At 32.2% G+C, this 20,705-nt stretch overlaps 1 protein-coding gene across 1 annotated transcript in view; it reads right to left on the bottom strand.

The window, feature by feature from the left end:
- Ptprq (protein tyrosine phosphatase receptor type Q) overlaps nt 1-20,705 on the bottom strand; it is a 219,513-nt gene that overhangs the window by 148,079 nt on the left and 50,729 nt on the right. Inside the window, exons 15-18 of the mRNA XM_021258496.2 lie at nt 15,956-16,138; nt 15,471-15,572; nt 13,224-13,344; nt 621-781 (exon numbers count right to left, since the gene is read on the bottom strand). Of these exons, the coding sequence (XP_021114155.2) occupies nt 621-781; nt 13,224-13,344; nt 15,471-15,572; nt 15,956-16,138 (567 nt within the window). The remainder of the gene's footprint in view (nt 1-620; nt 782-13,223; nt 13,345-15,470; nt 15,573-15,955; nt 16,139-20,705) is intronic.

The raw sequence follows: 20,705 nt of genomic DNA, 5'->3' as shown, positions 1-20,705 counted from the left end.
TTCAACCTAAATTTGATAAGTTAAACTGATAGCTGTTTTTCAAAACAACCTTAAATTAGGAATAATATCTATTTAGATGTCAGAAATGAAATACATAAGGCACATTGAGCCATTCCTCCACTACTCCACCATAGCAATAGTCAAGAGAGATCAGACAGATTTCTCACTCATAAAATCCTACCCTGGCTCTGAAACATGCACATTGCTATGAAGTTGAAAACAACATCATAACAAATTTATAATACAGAAGACACGTAACAGAATCTTAACTTACAATTTGAAAGGGAATAATAAAGGTCAAAGGCAAATAGAGATGACTTCATACATTTTACTTTGTTTCATTTAACAAACACAAAATTTTTATTATCTGTCAAGTAAATATGGTGTTGAAAGTATTATAAATCTAAATTTATTTAATCCTCATAAGAATCCTGCAAGGTAGATATATTTATTTCTATGTTACAGATGCAATGTTGAGACACAGAAAGATTAGCTTGCTCTTCCAATCATTGAACTGGAAAATGGATGCAGTTTAAAGGCTTAAACAATGCCTTCTGATATTTGATACTTCTTTTCTGAGTAGAATATGTTTTAATTGGCTTCCGTCCATAGGAACTTACCTCCCTCTGGTGTTCTAAAATTAATGAAACTGCTTCTTGTTTTCCCATCACCAAATCTAGTGCTAGCTGTTACGTAGGCACTATAGTCAACATTATAGTCCAAATCTGAAAACTCTAATGATGTTTCAGTTACATTAATTGTTTTTAATGATGATCTATCCCTAAGAGAGAAAAAAGGATATCATCTGTATAACTGACTTTTAAATTGAAAATTATCATTCCCTTTATGGGCATAAGGATCATTAAAAATAAGCAATATCTATAGACAAAAACTTAATCTAGAATAATGGGATAAAAATGTCACTTATCCTGAAAGACTGAAAATTAGTGAATTTTAGATTACTTCAATAAATCAACTTCATTTCCTTTCAAGTATATTCAGTATATCCTGTGTTAGTATGATGTTTATAATTATGGTTTGCTTGGGTCAATTTTAATGGTACTCTTAATATTATGTACTTGAAGTATTATAGCATTCCTTTCTATACTGATGCCTTAATTGTTCAAATATTTGTTCTTATAAAAGGTTGGCAAAATCTTATTTATACTATTCATTCACCAAAGAATTTTATACATTTATAAAAGTGACATTTTCTTCAGACCAAACCAAAGAAATAGTAAATATTAAATAGGAATATCTAAAATAGGGAATCTTTGGACTATCTTTTACTTATTGAATAGAAGTGATTTTGAAAATAATGTATATATAGCATACTGGAAAGAAGAAAATAGAGCTCACATCTCTCACTCAAGCATAATCTTTAAAATATTTGTAAATGTCACTCCAGCAAAGAAAATAAGCCAAGTAAATATTGACTCAAAATTCTTCAGGAAAGTACCAAAATTTCAGGAGGGGAAAAAATCAAAAGAACAAAATGTTACAAGTTATATAGCATTCCAATTTTTTATTTCAGTCATTTTACCTCAGTTTCAGTAGTTTTGTAAGACTAAAATCTAGACCCAAAGGAAAAAAATGCATGTAGTAGTGCTAAAAGTGTGCATTTACAAAGTTACTAGATTTTTTAAACAATAAAATTAATTATTAAACAATTTACATAAGGAAGTATGATTCATATCACAGAAAACAAACATTTCATGGAATCTCATATTTTTCTTCTTTAAAAACACAAGGATCAAAATGTATAATTGATATTGTGAAATAGGAAGAAAAGATCTAAAGGGGTAGGGGAAGTGGGAGGGATAAGGGACAAGAAAGAAGGGAAAGGAAAAAATATGAGAAAAGGAAAAAATGGAAACAAAGTCTTTGTAAATAGGGAGGGATAGAGGGGGTGAAGGGAAGGCAGGGGAATGGACAAAAAATAAGAACCAAGATACATCATGTACAAGTTCTCAATGATGAATGTAACTGTATTGTATACCTAAAATGTACAAATAAACTAAATGAAAAATAAAACACAAGGCATCCAAGAAGTAAATGAATATCCTTTTGAATAGAAAATATTCTTTCCTTACCACTGATTTATCTGAATCCTTGAATCATTAATCATTAAAATGGATAGTAGATTTTATCTATAACCATAAAGAGATAAATTTCACACAAGGTTTTATGATTACAAAAGTGCCAATTTACTCCAAATATAAATACAGGTACTGTTATTTGAAAAGTAGTGAGACAGTTTACAGTAGTGAGAAAAGTATAGATTCAGATTATGTGACTGGAGACATGTGGGATTATCTAGGCCAGTGGTAGCAAACCTTTCAGTGCTCTCAATAATAAACAGCCCACCATGGCACATGTGGCATGGATTGGAACACTGATCTAGGCTATTCAGCAATTTGAAACAGTTTCAATAGACATTTCCTTTCAGAAGCAGTGGGGAGAATTTCCTTAACTTCACTGAGATCACAGAAAAGGAGCCTTTAAAAATCTTAATGCTGCATCTATTAGTCTCAGAAAAAGACGCCTTGTTGTAGAAACTTTACCCAATTCCATAAACCTGTTGTTCACAGGTCAGTTATCACAACATACAGAAAAGCCAGTCCAGTTCAGATATCTAGAGCTACAAATAAACTAAAGAATCTATTTTGTATTATACTTATTTTGAAAACTACTTCTTAAGCACAATTTTCAATGCCACCTTGCACCGCTACCTTTTTGCCCTGATCTTCACAGCAAAATATTGCAGATAAGTATGTACATATGGTAAGAATAATGCAGGTTTTTTCCATTCATAACGCAGAATCAAAATAATTACCTGGAAAACGCACATCAAAACTAAACTTTGTCTCAAATATGGAGATATTTCAGTAAGAAGATTGTCCTTATAAATTATCTTCATAAAAATCTTAGTAACCCACTTCTGTTCGCATATACAGATAAACCACTTACCATTAAGACATAAAACATGTTATCAAAAATCTTTTCAGATATTAACATGTTTTTTATGTTTTGGGCTTGTTTTTCTTTTGGGATTATAATTGATATTTTTATGAATAATATAGAAAAATATCTGACCATGAATAAACTTTAAATGAAACACTTCAGAATGTCTCTCTATTATATACAAGATGGTTTGCAGTAAAACTAAGAATGAACGGGAAGGGAGAAAGAAAGAAAAGTGAACTTCACTGAAGATCTAACTCCATGTTCCTTGCTCCTAGTAACTGTTACCAGATCGGAGGTGACGCATCAACCCAAGGGCTAAGGCATGAGACCTCTGCTCTCCAAGCAGCCATCTAATGAACAGCCCTATCACTCTGAGGGTTCCCTACCTTCTCTATGTAAGAAATCCAGCTCAGGGCGGGGGATTTAGCTCAGTGGTTTCGCCGCCTGCTGTGCAAGCAGAAGGACCCGAGTTCGATCCCCGGTACCAAAGAAAAAAAAAAAAGAAAGAAATCCAGCTCAGACACTCCTTCTTTGAAGATATTTTTAAGTCTCTGTTTTGTTCTTATAAGCTTAAAATATTAAAACAGAATTTTATGAGTTCCATTATCATTTTTTACTTTCATATATAAAATATTTGTTCTATATCTTGATTTTTTCTCTCAAGTTAATAAAAGACTATATCATTATATTTTTATAGCTTCATAATTTAGATGTACCATAGTTAGCCATTCTTTTATCAATTAACATTTAGAATTTTTCTCCTCTTATTTCTTCAGCTATTCCTAACAGAGATTAAGTAGTTATCCCTAGACAGATAACTTTTCATAATGGTACTTTTATTTCTGCTAGTTAAATTGCATGACTGTTAAGACAAATGGTTTGAATACATTTTTCAATTTAATGATTACTGCTCCAAAATAATTACCATTCCAAATTTTAAATTATTTTTATTTACGATCACATCAACAATATGTGAGAGTGTTCATTTTGGCAAAGTCTCATACTAGTCTGGATACCATGAATCTTCTTAATTTCTGCAAACGTAATTTAGAAAAATGTCTAATCTTCATTTGAATGCTCTTGATATGAGTGAGAAGGAATTTCCTCTCCTACATTTATTGATCATTTATAGTTCATTTGTAAAAATAACTCATTCACACATTTTCTTTTCTATCTTCCATTGTAGTGTTTTAAATACTGAATAGTGTATGTCCAAATTAGGGAGGATTGCTCTTTACATAGTGTGCTAAACAAAGATCAAAAATTAGATCTAACTTTATACAGCCAAAGTCATAAACTTGAAATAGAAGTCTAAATGTTACATGATATTTAATTTAAAATATATCTTTTCAGCATCAACCAATTTAAAAACTGATAAGAAAATTTAAGGGCTGTTTTCAGTACAATTATTTCACTAATTTAATTCTAAATCTAACAGAGTATTTTAAAATTAAAGCTTACTTAAACTTAGAAATCAAAACTTGGAAACTATTCTGAAGAAATATGAGATGCATTTTTTTTAAATCTTCATTCATGGGTGATACCAAGAAAATGTCTTGGGTTGGGATTAATATACTCTAACATAAAGTTATTTCCTGGTTAATTCTTTTTTCAAAAAACAGACCACATTTTGACTTCTAGGTCATAAAGGAAATTCTACAGCACAAAAGCAGTTTCATTGGTTTAGCAAATTATTTATTCACCTCTTATATCAACAATTCCATGACAAGTAAAAATTATCTATGAACAAATCTTGAATATCGAAACCATGTAGGGAGATTTAAACAGATTTTCCTATTTTCCTAACTATGAATATGAATGGTTTCATAGACAAGGTTTGAGATTCTGTGAAAAGTCATGGTCTTTAATCTTTATCACTTGATATTTTGTTCATGTGAGTAATCTAACCTAATGATAAATACATTGCTGTCTGAGATTGTTTCTATGAATCTACTTTCAAACATTTAATCTTAAATTATCTAGATATTGTAGGTTAATTCTTTCATTCACTCTAGATCCCCACAATAAAGAATGTTGACATTCATTTACTTGATTATCAAGTTACTTTCTTCCTTCTATGAACCAGTGATGCTTACTGTTTTCCCACTATAATGAAACTTCTGTATTGCACCTTCCTTTACAATAATTGCTCTGCACAGATTAGTAGCACCTGAATATGAGGAATTATACTTTAAACAGCTTCAAACTAGCAAGTCATGAAAATTTGTACATTCCTAAAGCCCTTCTAGAATCTTCGAGATAATCTGAATCAGAGTAGGGTATTTATTTGTTGTTACTGAAATTGTTATTGTTATTGCTATCATTTGGTTGGCTGAGTGATTTGGTTTGACTTTGTTTTTATATGTCCTTAGTAGAAAAAACACATTGATAAAATTGTAAGAAAAAGGCACTAAAGAAAATGAAGTAAAAAAATAATGAAATATAATGATCTTGGAGCAGATACAAGGAATTAGGATCCAGAAGACAACAGGACAGACCACGCTGTGTCTGGAAGAGAGAGTTATTTATTTATTTATTTATTTTATTTTATTTTTTTGTACCAGGGATCGAACTCAGGTCCTTGTGCTTGCAAGGCAAGCAGTGGAACCACTAAGCCAAATCCCTGACTGAGAGAGATTTTTATTACCTGAGAAAAAAAATGAAAAGGATAAGGATGCAAGTGGAGTTGAATGGTTCTGGAGGCAAGAAGTTGAGGCAACAAAAATTTAGAGATAACCACTTCAATTTTCAGCTTACAATGAAAGCTGAAATTATCAGCTGTGAGTGACATGAATGAGATTTTGCAAGGGGATTGAGGACAAAAGAGACAAATTGGGATAATTTCTGAGGACAACAAGAGAAAACTGACCAAAAACAAAGTAAAATAACTGCAGGGGATGCTCAAAGCTCAATGAGGTTGGAGAAAGCAAGATTACTGTATTGTCTTTCCTTAGTTCAACAAATATTTACTGAGTAACTAAAATGTATCAGTTACCATACTTTGTTATAGTAATATGAAAAATACAACCTCTGGTTTCAAGGGGTTTATTGACATATAGGTAGAAGATATATTCTCAGTAGGACTCAAAAATTTGAGCCAAAGGTATTTTGTTAAGTTACATCTTACTAGAAATTTGTAGTTTCACTCATGTTTTAAAATTTATTGACATAAAATTGTTCAAAATATCCTATTAGCATTTAATCTTTAAGTAAGTGTGGTTATGTTGTCTTGTTCCTTAACATTAAGTTGTACTTTTCCTCTTTTCTCTAAATCTATCTGCCCAATTCCTTTGTAATTCTACTTTTTCTTCTCCTGTTTTTAATTTTTTTTTTTTGTTTGGGGTTTTTTTGGGTACCAGGGATGGAACTCGGGACCTTGTGCTTGTGAGGCAGGTGGCAGAACCACTGAGCTAAATCTCCGGCTTCCTTTTTCAATTTTTTAAGTTAAATTTTATAATTTAATTTTCATATCAAATTATGTTATATCTGATTAAGTAATTATTTATCCTTTCATCCCTATCTGCTTGAAGATTTTTCCACTCTTGTACAAATGAAGACCAAAAGATATCATTTGATATTTAAAGCATCATGCACTCAATACTGGAATACAATTTTGACATAGAAGATACTTTTAGTGAAAAATCAATATAGAATAATAATAAATAAATAATTTGGCCTAAATTAATTCATATTCAAATGAATAGAAGGTTGACAATTATTTTGCAGGATTTTGATAGTATAGTGTTTGAAATATTTTTCTAGTAGGAAATTAAACTGGTTATATTTCAATAAATAAAGTCATAAAATTAATCTTGTGATTAAAAACACCTTTTTACACATTTAATCTAGAAGCTAGAAAGATATCTTTTCCTTCCTAAACTTGCCAGGCAAAGTTGACATAAAAATGTTCTCTAAAAACCCAAGGAGATGCAAAATACTTATATGTAGCAAATCTTAAAATTGGAGGCAGATTGTGTGTTAGTAAAAGCTTTTAAATTATAATCATAAATATGGAAAAGCTGAAAAAAGTCCCCAAATCAAAGTTTGTTCAGGCAAATCAGTGCCCTATCAATATTATGAAAGCCATTTTCTTTTATTCTTTTTAATAGTTCCAAATATATGATCACATTCATTTCTCATTAACAAGGCTTAGAAAAATATTGTGTTCATCACCATTTCTCTAGTTGGGACACTATAATTTAATTAAATGATACCAACTATAAGTCTTTGCTTTAAACCTTTTTAAGCACAAGGATCTTGTCTTAATCTTAAATTTAAAATAATGTTACTTCTGGTTCTCATATTTCAAACAATCTGCTCTTGGATTAGAATAAAAAGCAATGAAAACTGATTTTCATGAAAAAGTTGAATAGGAATATTTCTAGATTTATTTACTATTCCAGCCTTTGAACAAGCAGAAGCTACAGTAGACCATATATAAAATGTATTTAATCTTTATATCTGTGATATCACATACACACACACACACACCAGAAACTGAACTCAGGACTTCACGCTTGCGGGACAGGCGTGGTGCCACTAAGCTGAAACCCCGACCCCAGCACTTTTCAATTCTATTTCAACACCTCCACTCTGAAACCACACTAATAATATTTAGACAAATATGTTCAGTTGCATTTTAAGAAAGATTTTAAAGTTCCAAATTATGAAAGTAGTTCTTCAACCTAGTTTTCTCCAAGCAAGAGCTTTCACTCTGAGAGCTAGATTATCCACAGCATTAATTCTGTAAATAGCCTGCTGCCCTGAGATAGCAGAGTTCTGGGTTCCATTTCATGCCCTCTCTTCATAGATTATGAATCTCCTGTGGAGATCCATATGTCACATTAATCATAGATAGGATGGAAATCCTTTCCATAGATAACTGGAAATCCCAAACATCAGGAAGGTTGATTTAAAATTGACTGCCAAAATTAGGCCATGTCCAAATTGCCTAAACTTTCTTTTAAATATTGTACTGACAGGTACAAGCACCCAATGATAAATGTAAACATATTGTATACTGAAAATGTACCAATAAAAGAATTTAAGCAAAAAAAAATTGTACTGAATACTACTCATATGACAGGTAGAATCAGTACCTTGTGATAAGATGCAGTCCCTGTTCTCCTAGAGTGTACAATCTAATGATAAGGTACTTGTTAAACAAAAAAATACAAGTAGGGATGAGATTTTTAGAGAAAAAAATAAGGTATTTTAGGAATCAGATCTTTGTTACAGTAAAACCAGCAGTATAATTTCCATTATTTTTATAGAATCCACACTGTTTAGAAAGGAAGTAGCTAAGCCAAATCAGTTACAGACTAAGAGACAGAACTAGAAAGAGATAAAAATAGACATGGAGAGAATGATAATGTGAGTGAATTAAATGGCTCTCAGCATTGTATTGTATTTTAATATTTTATTCAAATTTTGCAACCAAGGGTCACAGCTCTGGGGAAAATATTCTAAGGGCTTTGCATTATTCTTTCAATAAAACCCAAACTCCTTCTTTTGACCTGAAAACTCCATGTCACTGGCTTGCCCACTTCTACAACTTCAGCTGGCCTGACTTCTCTTGGGCGGTTATACACAAGAAACAAAGATCATCAGACTTCATAGAGCTTCTTCTGGAATTTTGGAGAAAAGAACTGTTCAGTTTTACCGACACGTGTAGAACCAAAATTGGTAAGTGAATCCAAGTTGAAATAAAAGGACAATAAATGAATAAGCTTTATATTTATATTAGTTTGGTAGAACATCATTCCTCAATTCAAAATATATTAAAAGAATAGCTCAGTGGTTCCACCACCTGCCTCACAAGCACAAAGTCCAGAGTTCAATCCCTGGTACCAAAAAAAAAAAAAAGAATAAACTTCCACTGCTCTACTAAAAATTCATTCATTTGATGAAGGTTCCCCCAGAATGTAAGAACTGTGCATCATTTAAAAACATATAATTTATCAATATAACTGAAGGATAAATGCTACTTTACCATGTCAATGGGTGAGAAAAATATTTCACAAAGCAAAATTTAGAAGGAGAACTAACTCCAAAATGCAGTGCATTAAGGCAGAATTCTGAACACTTCATCTACAAACCAAATGTGACTAACATCTGCAGTGGAAATGAAATGATTACATATTAAATCTCATGAACTCCTTCGGAGAAAAATACTCATGACAGAGAGAAGTCACTCAGTATAGCAAATATAATAGCCTGCATTGTGAAAGTGAAAAAATCCAAATAAATGGTTTTATAAGAACTTGTAATTACTGGAGCAACTAAAATAATGGAAAGTCAGAACTATGGCAGAAATAGGGACCCCTGAGGCATTGATCCTGCTAATAATGATCACCATTTATTCAGTGTTTTTAATGGAACCACGCAGATAATTGAGCAGCAGAGCCAAGTTTCAATTCCATTTCTCGCTAATTCAAAGCTCATGTACACTGTTATGATCCAGGCCTTTTATTCTCCCAGTAAAACAGATTATAGCAGGAGTCCCTGAAAAGCATGAGTAATCACTAATGAAAGAATCCAGAGTTGTGTATGACCATTTCCTTGGCAATACTGGTTAATGCTTCCAATCAGTGGCTTAGTAAGAAAATGCTGAAAACTTAAAAATATCTCAATATATACTTCATTATCAGTTATACATGTTTCAGTATGTTTTACATAATATTTCTGTGCATGTTTTGTTTTTTTTATGGGATCTAATCCTATCCAATTGAAGTATCCATTGTCTGAAAATGGATGCATACTATTCTTATGGTAGAAATGGAAAACGAAAAAATCAATATTAAGCTTTTAATTCTTAAAATGCACTCCCCACTCACTCTTCCACTCAACAAAGAATTATTTTTGATTACTGAATGGCAGTTCTCTATCTTATGTGGTACTGAAATTAATACGTGGATCTAGAAATAGTACACATCCGTGTGTATGTGCACGCACATGTGTGTGTGCATAAGACAAAGCCAAATTTTGTTGACACAGAAGTATTTTCTACATTCCATCTGCACATGAAGAGTAAATTCTTAATGATTTGAGACCATATTTTTATAATTAAGTCATGATGTAAAAAGAAAGGGCAATTCCATTGACCAAGAAAAAGAAAAAAAAATCAGTCAAGAAAAAAAGGAAATTTTCATTAGCCAAAAGAGAGAAAAAGTTTCTGAACTATAAAGAAAGATGAGAAGAAAGGAAAAGGTAAACTGATTACAGTGGAGTGTCCTAGCATCTTAGGGTAAGGATGGAGTGAAGAAATTACCCAAATAGGTCTAGAAGGGAAATCTTGGTGAAAAGAAGGTTTGTTCTAGTGTAAAGAGGTTTATTCCCTTCCCAGAATGGAGAAAAATCCAGCAAACTCCTTAAAACTATCTGTTCAGTATGGCACCCTGTCCAGCAAGATCTAAGGGGTGCTCTAGCAGATCATGCAGAGCAAGAGAAGGATGTGGAAATAACCTGAAACCTTACACACTGCAGACAACGGTGGGAGAGAAAATGATTTAAACTTGGGTCAAGACAGAAAAAGCAGGAGAACCATGGGACTCAAATACACTTTGATATTGGACAAGGGATAAAACAGAAAATAAAAATTATTCCTTCAAGTCAATGACAGAATAATTCCCCCAATAGGTCAGGTTAGATGACCCACAGTGGCACAAATTCAAGATTCCTTCACCTTACTTTCAATGGACTTCCCATATACCTAAAGTCTAACTTGAAAAGGAGATCAAAAAAGGAATACTTCTTGAAAGATGAAAGAAAAGCAAAACTGGAGAATTGAGCTTTGAATTGATTGAGTATTTTCCAATGAAAGATTGAAGTAAAGGCAAAGTGAATGAGAAAAGAATGAATTACCTCCAACAAATACCTTCACAATCCCAACTATCATCACAAAAAGCACAAAAAACAAGTTACAAATAATAAAAAGTCATGTTTTATGTAAGATCTGAAATGTGACATATACAATTTCAGCCTTTCTATATCCCTAAGAATATAACACACACAGGAGCCATTACTTATCTTTCCAAAAGAAATCCACATTTGGGGAAACCACATTGATACACTTTAGGGTTAAAAACTGAGAGCTATAGTTTGTTCCTGGAGTAGGTGACTCACATAGAACATCACTGTCTCAGAAGAGCAAGTAAACAGCCTCCTTTAGGATACTCCCTAGACATGTGTTAGTACACATTATCCTTAGAATAATCTGAGGCTCCCAGAAGAGAAATAGGAATAAAACTGTTCTGACAATGTAGGACTAGAAACTTCAGCCAGAAAAATGTTGCAAAGATGTAAGTGAAACATTAATTGTTCTCACTTTTCATCAACCTGTTTTATGTTCTGTTCTAACTTAGTAAATGACATAAGAAATCTAGGGGTTATCACCTTTGATTCAGATATCATGATTGCATTTCTTTTCTTTAAATCCCTATAATGAATCCATCAACAAGTACAGTTCTTGCTTCCTCAGTGGAGCTGAAACCTATCATGACACCGCCAGTATCATCTCATCCAGGCTACTAACATAGCCTTTTACCTGGTAGCCCTGTGCTATGGTTTAGATCTAGAATGCCCCCCAAAGGAAGATCATGAATTTCAGGCTATCCTGGGCTACATAATGAATGCAAGGCATACTTGAGCTGCACAGTGAGACCCTGTATCAAAAAACCCACAAAAACAATAAAATAAAAAGAAAAGAAATTCTTAATTCTTACCATGGTATGTTTTGTGAGCTTTGTACTCCTTCTCCCAATATTACTCTTCATAGTTCCCTAATCATCACTGACACTGACCTCCTTGGTCTTCAGAATAACAAACTGAGTTTCCCCACAGAGCGCTGATGTGATTGATATACTGTATTCTCCTTCTGGAAACCGCCCCCCCCCCGCACCATCCTTGCAGATTATCACGTGAAAAGAACCTCCTTCTCCTCATACTTCCTGGAACATCTCATCAAAAGTAATCTTTTCCTCATTTGTTTGTTTATAGGTATATAACACAGTTTTCTCTTTAGAATGTAAACTCCTTGAGGGCAGAGGTCTTACGTGCATCTCATTCACAGCTTTATAAATACTCTAACAATACTGCAGAATGAATGAGTGAATAAATAAATAAATGAATGGTTACCTTCTTCCCATTGCTTCCTTTCACTAGACCTCTCATGATACTCTGAATTATGCTATAATAGGAAAATGACTAGGAAACAGGCAATAAAGAACACAAGGAAGTATACCCTAAATAGCAACATGCAAAAGATTTAAAGTTGAGGAGAAAAGCCTTAATTTAGCAAAGGAAAACTCGACATCTAAAATATACAGCTTCTCACTCAATGCTGACCCTTCCAATTAAGAATGACAGAAGGTTCCGCCGCCTGCCTCCTAAGTGCAAGGTCCTGAGTTAAATCCCTGGTACCAAAAAAAAAAAAAAAAGAATGACAGAAGGAAACATCTATGTCTTATAAGGTATTATGTAAACTGTCTTTTCTGAATTGAAATATTTAAAATTGACTGAAATGTGGTACCTAACCGGTGTGTTCTCATAAGAGGACATATTAGATAAAAGTGAGGATTTTAATCTATTGCATTTTTATGAAGCAGTATAACCATCTCATAAACTGACATGAGACAGATACATTATAGGATTTCATTTTTTTTATATTTGAAGGATTAATAAGTAGTATTTATGTAAAAGTGATCAGAAAGGGGCTGGGGACTTAGCTCAATGGTTCCACCACCTGCCTCACAAGCAGAAGGACCTGAGTTCGATCCTCAGTACCAAAAAAAAAAAAAAAGTGATCAGAAAAATAATTAAATTTACTCCTTACCTTTCAAAGGAAAATTGATCTTAACAGATTTCTGAAGAAATTTCTCTTAAATTTTAATTGAAATTATTTTACTTAAAGAAACTTAAAAAGAGAGTGGCATAAGTATTTGTATAAAACATTTAGAAGAATTTAAAATTATTTGGTTATGTAAATTGATCAGACTCTTACAAAGAGAATAAATTTAGCATAATTATGCATATCTTTTTGTTTTAACTACAAAATTTTTATTATTTGTGCTTGAACCACTACATATGAGAAAAACTTTTTCGTAATAAAAGTATATTTAAAAGCCTATTAATAATCAGGTTCTTAATGTAGCATCACATTCTGAAGTAAAAAACTACATTCCTATGATGTTACAGATTAATATTTGTTCTCAGAACTATTTCCAAAAGCAAAAAAAAAAAAAAAGAAAAAATCTTACCAGACATAAACTGTGTAATAGAGGATAATTCCATTTGGCTCCAGGGGTGGTTGCCATGACAACCTCACCGTGACACCAGACAACTGTTTTACAGAGAAGTCTTGAGGGGGAGAATCAGGAGCTGAAAAGTTGTGATAAAATAATGCATTTCATTAAATATATGAGAAAAGGTTAATGCAAGGTTAAAATAGAAATACACAAAATTTTTATGATAAACTTCCTCATAAATGAATTAAGTTTGGTTCTTTTCTCCACAGGCAAAAGAGTATGATTGTTTACTTTCAAATGAGATAATGAAAGATTTTGCATGGTGGTGTTAGAACATCTGTTTCTGTGATTCGATGGAAAAAAATATTTCATGAGAAAGTAGAACAGAACAAGGAGTATGTCACAGTGACTCACCTACTCTTTAAGTACATCTTGGTAAATTACTATCCTCTAATAAAAACAAAAAATTTTATTGGAGTGAACATAATTTATGGTAAAAGAGCTACCTCGGCATAAAAAGAGTTGGGGGAAAATAATCACTCATCCAAAAAAAGGGAAAGTAATATGTATAACATTGGGAGAGCAGTTAAAATGACTGACCTCACCAGTAAAAGCTCCATTCCTCAATTACATTTGTGTCATTAAAGTGTAAAATAATATCAAAATCTGTTCACTGAGTCTTTAGAATTGAATAGTTTACAAAGGAAATACAATGTAATACATAAAACAAAAAAACAGTTTAGGATCTACTTGTACTTCCAATATAATAGAGTAAGAATAAAACAATTTAGCTCTTCTGCATTGAATAAGCAGTAAAAAAATAGTGCAAATTACTAAGGCAAGTTTATATTTAATTTAGATAAAACAATTAGAATGGCAATTCTCAACCATTGTATCACAGCACAATAATGTCTTAAAATTAAAAAATGATTTAAGACACTTTGGATGTTATGGAAGAGACAAAAAGGAGCTAAGCTCCTTCACGGCCCTTTAGGCACTGAGATATTGTTAAGTATTAATTTATTTATGAAGTTAATTTTCACTTTGAGAATAAGGAGAATCTATACATCAAAAAATGAAAAATCAGGCAGGCAAGTTTTGACAGACAGCAAGCATAATGAGGAGAGGCAATCCCAAGAGAAGCTGAACCCACAAAAGCATCACACTTAGAAACAGAGGCAACCCAGTGAACACTGCCAGGATGCTTTGGTAAAATACTTTGATGGAGGTAAAAGCAAGAAGGGACTTGCAAAGGGAGAAGAAGGCTTCCAAAGACTTTGTTATTTTAATTAGAAGGACAGCAATGGAGAGAAAAGCTTTCCTCATTTCAGAAGTATCTAATACACATTTTGCCTTGGTGAGTGATTCTGGACTCTGAGCATCAAAAGATGCAGCCTCTCTAAAAAGATCAGAATCTTGAAATAAAGAAAAGAGGGAAAAAATACTGCATACTTTTGACACATCCAGATCCACTCTTTATGGCAATAGGAATTCTCTTTTTAAAGAAAAAACTAATTGTTTCAAAATATACCACATTGAAAACATAAAGCACATATTCAAGTACCAAATGTACTTCTCAAAAGGCATTTTCTTAGCAAAACATATGTCTATAACTTGGTGAGGTTCAACATAAAGCAGTTTAGGTAAAAGCTGGCTTATATTTTCAGTGTGAAGTCAGTTAACATTCAAGAATAGCATATTGGCCAATTATGCAGAGATACGTAGAAAATAGCATGGATTCATTAATAAACTAATCTTTTTATTGGTACCGGGAATCAAACTTGGATCCTTGCACTTGCAAGCCAAGCAGTGGAACCACTGAGCTAAATCCCCAGCCCCTAATAAGCTAATCTTTATGCCATACAAAAATCTGAAAGTTGCAATATACAGAATATTGTATAGTGCAGAAATTGAGAAACACAGTTGTGTTATACATCACTTAATGTTCAAACAATTCAAATCAAAATTTTACTTTAATAAATACCCATGGAAGCTATATACTTATTTTTTTACAGAGGACTGATGACTTCAAAAGCAAACAAACAAAAGTGTTTTTTTTAACAAAAGCATTTTTATATCTGATTTTATTTACTGTAAATCTTTGCTAGCTTCTTGTTCCATGAGCACAGTGAAGTCTTTATAAGGCTGGAGTTGTACATAACTGAAGCTAGAGAACCTTTACATTATGTTCCATTCTATATTTATGTTTCTTGAAATGTTATAGAACAAAAATATATCAATATGTACTACTGTATTTACCATCTTCCTCAGTCAATATGCTTATCGGAGCACTGCGAACTCCTTCCCCTTTATGTGTGCTGGCAGACACCTCAACCAGATATTGGGTATATTTCTTCAGTCCTAAATGGAAATAAATCCCATAAGGTAACATTTATAAGAATATAATATGCAAAAGTTAAATTATAAAATGGCTCTCAATTCAACAATCTTTCCAAAGTTAAAACTAATGAAATGTAATTCTTTGGCAACAGTAACTCATTATGAAGATAAGATACAGGAAAATTCCAGAGCAATACAGAGAAAAGCCTTTCTTCTTCTAGAAGTGTGGTGAAAGATTGACTAGAGAACTCTTTTATGTGACTCCCAATAAATTCCTAGCTTATTTTACTAAAAAATTATCATATCTGATGCACAAATAGTGTATAACATAACATTAAGGTAGTATTTTCTGGCCACACTGTCAATATAAATGTAAATATTCAACATTCAAATTATTCTTTTACCTTTAATATTCTGGGTCAAAGATGTTGTGTTTACAGTTTTTTCCTCATTTCCATTACTTCTCTTGAGATAAATTGTGTATTTTTGTATGATTCCGTTGGGAGTACTTGGAGGAAGGAATGATATTTCAATCTCTCCAGAAGAAATATTTTTATAAGTAATATTTTCTGGTGCACTATAAGGCACTGGGAAAAACAAAAATATAATTGCATAAAACAACTTTATCTTAAAAATCTTTTCTGCAAAAATTCTCATGTAAGTGCACTAGAATATTTATTTTACAAACACTAACCTGATTGTGATTTCAATATACACCCTTAATAGAGTAAGGCGTAAAGAAATTATAGTACTTATAACTTTATGGACAGAAATGTCATCTGAGAGAAAAGTTCACAATAGGATTTGGCAGAAGAACACTTAGAGGATGATATGTTTATTGAAAGACTTGATACTGGAATAAGCTGCTTTATATTGTTGAACAGCAGATAAGTAAGTGAATTGGAAAATACTTAAACATTGAGTCTGCCTTCCACTAATAATACTTTTTTTAAAAAGGTTAATATTAATTTTGGCCCACAACAAGCTCTATGACCAGGCAAGGAACCCCTCTTAGAGATGAGGCTTAGTAGTATGACCTGGCAGCAAAATGGTCTACTCAGAATACAGGATATCATTAAAGTACTATTTTTCTGTATTTAATTAATAACCTACCTTCTGCATTAAATGTAGTGTTCATAAAATGGTTCTCTATGTATAATCAATTTTTAAAACTATATATAGGATGCTAATATTGGCAAAATACTAGAAAAGATATCTCAGTTGAGTCAGTATCATATTTAAAATAACTAAAACTCTGTAGAACATTAAGACAAATTTTCCGAAAGAAATTGAAAAGCTCACAAAGAAATCAGAAATCAGTGGTGATCAAAAATGAAACCAAAAAATGGAAAAAAGGTAAAATAAAAAGCACAGTAAAAACAGGAATCCTAAGAAGGAAGCCAGTACTAAAGCCAATTTTGTTTTGGGGAATTCTTATTAATCTTGATAATTAATCCTGCATTTTTCTTTATCAACATATGTGTAGAATTTCAGAAAAGAATATAAAGGCTTGGAGCAGTTGAAAGATAAGGACATCCCTATGTAAAGAGCTGGAATCCCAAAGACTGAAACTACCACAAGGACATTATATTGAACAACTCTGTGCAACACATTGGCCTCTTCCACAGATGCCGCCTAATTCATGTGATGGTAACTTCTGGACTTGGGCAATGTGAGGCATTTATTTTCAGTGACTGGTAGCAAAAATAAACCATGATGGGGGCCGGGATTTAGCGCATTGGTTTCGCCGCATGCTGCACAAGCGCAATGACCCGAGTTCGATCCCCGGTACCAAAAAAAAATTTTAAATAAAAATGAAAATAAACCATGATGAGAGAAGAAAGAACAGTGGAAAAGAAAGATAGGAAAGAAAAAGTACACTGTTTTGGAATTACAATCCTATTCCCAAGAGCTTAAGTGGCCTAAATCCGTGGATGCCTATATGTAACCAGAAAGAGTCTATGCTTCAGAATTTAAATTAAAATGAAAATGTAATCCAGAGCTATTCTTACTCCTAAACAACTATGTGGAATAAATACAAAGCCTCTCTGGAGGAACTTAATTTCAACTCAAACTACAAAAATTTCCCACAGGAAAAGTTTCAAGAAATATGAGCCCACTAAGAAAATCATCAAACATACAAATAGATTGGATACCAATAGTGAAAGCAGCATAAAAAATGAAACAATTACACACACACACACACACACACACACACACACACCCCAATCAGAGGTATAAAGCCTTCAGATACTGAAACTCTCAAAAAATAAAGACAATATTTAACATATCAAACACATTTTTAAAAATATGAGTAAAGACTTCTTCAAATAATCATATGTAACATAAATAACCAAGCAAGTCTGAGATAGAACCAGATGCTCTTTCTAAAGCCAAAGGACAAAATAATTGAAATTAAAATTATCTTTAAATATTAAGAGATCAGACAAGGATGAAGAGAAATCTGTTTACAAAGATAATAATACCAAAGAAATTATCAAAAAAAAAAAAAGCAGCTCAAAGGAAATAATTATGGATAAAATACAAAATGGTAGTTACAGACATAGATGATATACTGAGGGGATCTAAAATAATGGATGTGTAAATGCTGAATAGTTTGGTGTGAGAAATTGAAAGTGTAAATAAGGATCTAAAGGAATAATAGATAATGTGAAATAGGAAGAAAAGGTCCAAAGGGGAAGGAGGAGTGGGAGGGGTTGGGGAAAGGGAAGAGGAGAATGGAATTAATATGAGAAAAGGAAAAAATGGAAACAAAGTCTTTATAAATAAGGAGGGGTGGAGGAGTTGAAGGGAGGGCAGGTTCATGGGGAAAAAAATTAGAAACAAGATGGATTATGTAAAGGTACAAATTTCCAAAAATGAATGTCATTATATTGTATAACTAAAATGTACCAATAAAGTTAATTTAAAAATATATTAAATTAAATAATGGAATGATGAAAAGAAAAATATTTGAAGGAACAATGCTGTGATCTTTAAAAAGTTTTTTTGTAAGATATCAGACTTCAGATCAAGTAATATCAATAAATCTCAAACAGGAATTTTTAAAAATCAAACTTAAATATATTAATTGTGAAAGTAAAATTCCAATGAATAAAAGATATTAACAGCATCAGAAAGAAGACAGAGCATTTAATTAGGAGTGATAATTACCCTGACAATATCAATTGAAAAATAACTTGAAAACATTTTTTAAAAAGTTAATTGAAAAATAACTAGAATTCTATAACTAGAAAAATTAGCAAGAGTAAAATAAAAACATTCAATCAAAACCTGAGAGAAAATACCAAGACACTCTTAATAAAAGAAATTACAAACAACGCAGTGCAGACATGTTTTTCAAATTTTTTTTACCAGAGATGAAAGGTCACAGTAGCAAAGGTAGTGACTTAAAAATTGTCTGTATAGAATAATAACCATAAGAATTATTTGGAGAAGGGATTAAATGATATAAATTAGATAAACACTATTGTCATTTTAGAATCTTGTTATAAGATTCCTTTTTTTAAAAGGAATTTAACCTTTTGTTAGTAGTAGTCTAACTAAAATGGGTATAAAAATACTACTTATAAATATGTTAAAGAAGTAAAATCTAGAAGCTTTGAAAGCATAGGTACAGTGTCCTCTCAATTACTACCAGTTACAGGGTATATTATATCTAAGGAAGACTTAAGAAAAACTGAAACAAGACGTAAAGACTTCTAAACCTTTGCAGATAGTTATAATTCAATACATAGTCTGACATAACAATGTGTAGCAATATAATCCTACCATCACTTCCCCAGCATCCTAAATCTCTAGTATCATCCCAAGCCATTCATTATATTGAGAAAAATCCTCAATAATTATCTTGAGTCATTTCTTTATCTTCTGACTATAATTAAATGTTAGACCTGCTAAGAATATGCCATCAAAGCCTTCTTAGGTACCAGATAGTTTTTCTCCCATAATCCTTATAACCATGGGCCCTAAGAATTGGGTAGCTGTATTTATTACACCTCTCTCCTTCCTTCTTCCTGAAGAATGACAGATCCTTTGCAGTCACATTCCATTAGACATCGTTAAGACACTTTCCTCAGTGACATCATTTAAATTACTTATGTCACTTTCCTAAAACAGTGATATGGTGCCACTTCTACCAACGCCTTAAAGACTTTATCACCTTGATGAATGACTTTGTCACTCTTAGATATGTCAATGTCTATTTAAGCTATCTATTCAATCCTTTGGACTCTGTATTTTTTGATCTCCCTAATTCCAATAGTCTTTTTCTCCACTTTATCTTAATCACTGGCTTTCATGGCAACACTTGAGACCTTGTAATTACCTCTCATTGTCAGTTTTCCTCACATTGGCTACCATCTCTTACCTTTACAGCTTACTGACTTTTACATTCCCAATGTACAAATTCTTTAACCTTCATCAAATTTTCACTATCTATGTCGTAAGTGTCCCTATCTCTCAGTTCCCTGTGTACTCAGGTCTGAGCCCAAAGTCACTACAATCACTTCTGAGCAAATTCCACTGCTGTTTCTGTCTTACTTTCTCTGTTTAGGTCCATTTAAAAAATATTTATCAGAAATGAAAACTTCTAAACCTCAATTTAGGTGAAACTATGCCCTATACAGTCTCTACATCCCATCACAGCTCACAGCTACATAAACCTCCTTTTTTTTTTTTTTTTTTTTTTTTTTTTTTTTTTGCAGTAACAGGGATTGAACTCAGGACCTTGCATTTGCAAGGCAGACATGGCACCACTGAGCTACATTCCCGGCTCCTAAACCATTTCATATGGAATAGCTCCGTTTACATTTATAACATCAAATCTCAAATGGATCTTTCTTATTGTCTGTGTGTTTTTAGTTCATTCAATCTATTCTTTTATGTGTGTTTCACAATCTCCACTCTCCCCAAACTTAAAATTTACTCTCCATTTCTGAAGCAAAGATGATAAACTTGCTTCTCATTTTATTGAGAAAATGAGAACACTCAGAAAAATACATTATCTTCCTATCACAAATTTTCCTTTAACCTCCTTGCTTCATTGCTTTTCTCAAGGCCTAAATAATACTTCTGTACTACATTCCATTCCTGCTGTCAATCCAAAGACTTTATAATTGGAAATATTCAGAT

The sequence above is a fragment of the Heterocephalus glaber genome, unplaced genomic scaffold, assembly GCF_053883595.1.
Source record: "Heterocephalus glaber isolate CG9 unplaced genomic scaffold, H.glaber_assembly_v1.0 deba00001572, whole genome shotgun sequence".
NCBI classification, from domain to species: Eukaryota; Metazoa; Chordata; class Mammalia; order Rodentia; family Bathyergidae; genus Heterocephalus; species Heterocephalus glaber.
This window is presented reverse-complemented; position numbering and strand designations above follow the sequence as displayed.